The sequence below is a fragment of the Triturus cristatus genome, chromosome 5_1 (assembly GCF_964204655.1).
Source record: "Triturus cristatus chromosome 5_1, aTriCri1.1, whole genome shotgun sequence".
NCBI lineage: Eukaryota > Metazoa > Chordata > Amphibia > Caudata > Salamandridae > Triturus > Triturus cristatus.
The window spans coordinates 110896748-110900402 of NC_140587.1; the positions used below are offsets into that span (position 1 = coordinate 110896748).

Genomic DNA, 3655 nt, shown 5'->3' on the forward strand with positions numbered 1-3655 from the left:
TCCTGCTGCCCTGCCCTACAGCAAAAAAAAGGGCACAAATGTACCGTATCTATCAGCAGATACGGCGCATTCCTGTCCTTTCCCCATGCACCAGCACACAATAAGCTGCTGTGCGCCAATGCAGGCACTGTTGCACCATGGTGCACTGGTGCCTGCATTGCGGGCAATTACAAGAGGCGTTTTCCTCTTTCCCTGTGTGCTGCAGAAGGCAATAGCATAGAAAAAAGAAAAATGAGGCGAAATAAATAGATTTCTCCGCGTTGTACCTCTGTAAGTTTTTGGTGCTGCTTCAGATTACCTATTTCTCATAAATCTGGGGCAGTGTCAAAAAGCCATGGATGTTGCTGGGAACGCCCCCAGCAACACGCATTGCACAAAGAAAACAGAGTTAAAGGGGAACATATTTACGAGGCAGCATTAAGCCAAAAAAAGTGGCTTAGTGCTGCCTCGTAAATAAAAATCTTGCACCATGGAACATCACAAAAAGAAACATTGCGGCAGCGCAAGGGACCTCATAAATGAGGCCCGTAATGTACAAAAGAAAAGTGAAGTATAAAATGTAAACTTTAATTTGGCATTAACAAATAAATAAAACCACACCAAGTGGTTAACATGGTTAAGAAAATATTGTTAAATAAACACAAATATGTTAAAGTGGCAAAGCTTGGTTTCCACTCTTTATATGGGAACAATAATATTTAACGAGTAACAGTAATTTATAAAATGTAAACTTTTAAGCAGCATCGGCAAATAAAGACGTCACACACAGAAAAATAACTATGCAAATCCAAAAGACGGAAAAATGAAAAGTGCTCAAATCTTTTTGAGGAATACAAAAAGCTTATAACAGCAACTGAATGCGATTTGTAAAGCACTTGGAAAATGCTAAAACTGTGTCATTGTGATGTAGCTGTATGAGTCAAACCCCTCCAAAAAGGTTATTGGGTGTCAACCATGTTCACTTTTTGTACAGAAATTTTGCACGGCGATCTTTAAGAGTGACAAACTTCTCTATAGTACGCTTATTAAATTCTGGAATGTCTCTGATAAGTTCCTGTTCCATAGACAACATGGCCAATGCATTCAGACGAGTCTCTATCATAGTGTTCCTTAAGAATGTTTTTATTCGCTTTAGAGTTGAAAACCACCTCTCGGCCTCTGCTGTGGTCATGGGTGTGGTGATCAGAATCTTCAACAGATTCATAGTCTCTGAAAATGGTTCTTGTAAATTGTTTTCAACAAATAAACCGAATAAGGGAATGGCACCACTAGCTCCTCGAAATTCATGCCTCCCATATATGATTGATAGTTCAGAGTTCAATTTTTCTTTGTTTAGCATGGCATATGCCTTTATAGTTTCATTGAGTATTTGATTTGGAAATGATTTGTCATATTTTTCAAAGTGGTCACTTTGGAGTAAAGTAGCACTGACAAGATGTTTGGTAAATTCAAAGCGTTCTTTGGCGTGGACAATGATAGTATCACAAACCTCTTTGGCAACCTTTATATCAGTTCTGTGGCTTGGAAACACAGATTCCACCGGCAATCTAGCATCAAGATTGTCAACAGATGCCCTTACATGGGTGATGTGGGTGACAAAATCTGTTGTTTTTGTTTCCACATGTAAGGCATCTATGGCCTTCTTTTGTAGCTGGTTATACAAAATGTCCACATGGGGCATTATGTCATGAAATAAAAAAAGGAAGAAAAGAAACTCTCTGTCTTCCAATGTTCTGATGAATCCATGGGCCTCGCGTACAGCAACTGATTCAAAATGACCGCTACTTTTAATGGCCCTAAAGCATTTTTTCAAGTCTTCTCTGTACTCATAGATCATATTGACAGTGCGTATGTGGAAATTCCAGAGAGTTGTAGCCCCTCTTGGGAGTCTTCTAGAAACGATGTCTTGGAGAACTTCAGATCTTTTTGGAGATCGTGAGAAAAAAGCAGGAAAGCCACCGAGAATAGCAAAAACATTTTTTACTTTTGAGATCCTCGATACTGCTTGCTCCATAATCAAATTAAGTTGATGAGCATAGCAATGCACATAATGTGCATTGGGGTAAACATCTTTAACTTTTTTTTGGACTCCCCCAGAGCCGCCACTCATCACACTAGCTCCATCATAGCTTTGAGCAATGACTTTTTTTTTGTCACTGGGCTCTGGGAAAATATTATTAAGTTCCTGAAGCACAGTTGTGGCAATTGTATGAGCAGATGAATCTTTTAGTTGATTAAAACAATAGAATCTCTCAACAACTTTATTGCTGGCATTAATGTAGCGGAAAACCAGTACGGACTGAGTCTGTGTGGATACATCAGTAGTATCATCCACCTGAATAGCCACAAATTCAGAGCTTCGTAGCTGCTGTATTATGACTTCTCTTGTTACTTCCAACATACAGTCCAGGAGTTCGTTCTGGATGGTTTTGGAAGTGCCTTTAAAAACTGTTGCTGATTTTAAGTGAGTGTCCATTGCACTGTCTAAGCTGGCAACAAAATCAACTAGGCCTCTAAAGATTCCTTTATTTGGAGAGCCTTCCTGCTCATCGTGACCTCGTAATGCCAGTTCAAAAGCACCACAAAAAAGCACACAGTCAATCAATTTAGATAAAATGTACCTGTTTTTATCAACTTCTAGGTTATGATTCCTTATGCCAATGCGATAGCCGTCATCCAGCTGTGAAGCAATATTCATTCTTCCAAACATGGCAAGCTTTATTGAACTATCTAGATGAGATTTACATGATTCGTGCTTCTTTATTTTTTCAGAGAGATGCTTCAAATCCGTAACTCCTGTTTTTGTCCATGGTACTTTACCACCAAACAGTAAGCAGGGAAAGCAGAACAGCAAATTTTTAGTAGTGCTAGCAGTAAGCCACATTTTCTTTGTATACCATGTAGTAGTGAGTTTTCTAGTGTAATCTTTTCCACGATCTTTTGTAGACTGTTCAAGCTTGATTTCAGGCTTATCTGGTCCTAAAGTTTTGATCTGCAATTTCTCTTCTTCTTTCAGCCTAGAAAATGGTGTGAGGAGTAGCTGGTCAACTGTATTCATTTTGTATAACAGAAAATGATCTAGTGATCCAAGTGGTGTGATGGAGTAGGGCAGTGCTTTGAGTCTTTTAGTGATGCTGGCTGGCCTTTCTGCCAGTTACTGGGTCAATCGATAGCCCCTGTGAATAAATAAAAAGTAGCTGTAAACTTGGACACTAGATGGGATGCATCATAATCACATGTCAAACGCACCCACAGATAATCATGTTCCATGCAAACACGTGTGTTAGAAATTTAAACCATGTTAATGCATTTACATGCCATATTTTTGCAATTATCTAGACGATGAACAAAATAACATAGGAAATAGACATGACGTCAGGAATTACTCATCTGAACAAACCTGTGTTACATTCATAATGTTTTAGTTTTGGTTTAAACTAATGCTTCATTTTAGTTTGATAATTTGCATTAGCAGAATTATAATGTAGTTGTGCTAAACTCAATTTATGTAACATGAATGCTTGAAATACATTCTTATGTTGCCTCAAGTTGTAGGCCTGAAATACCAGTCCTTGGTAGTTCTCTTTCTGAATGAACGTTAAATTTCATGTGCACTGTGATCTTGTACTATCTCATGTTTTCTTTGCAGGTGGAG

The 3655-nt window shown here is 38.5% G+C and overlaps 1 protein-coding gene across 1 annotated transcript; it reads right to left on the minus strand.

Moving 5' to 3' along the window:
- Positions 1–958: 958 nt before the first annotated feature.
- Positions 959–3058, minus strand: LOC146830338 (zinc finger MYM-type protein 1-like). The gene has a single exon (XM_085603715.1). The coding sequence runs from the start codon at positions 3056–3058 to the stop codon at positions 959–961; it is 2100 nt and encodes a 699-aa protein (XP_085459841.1).
- Positions 3059–3655: the final 597 nt, after the last annotated feature.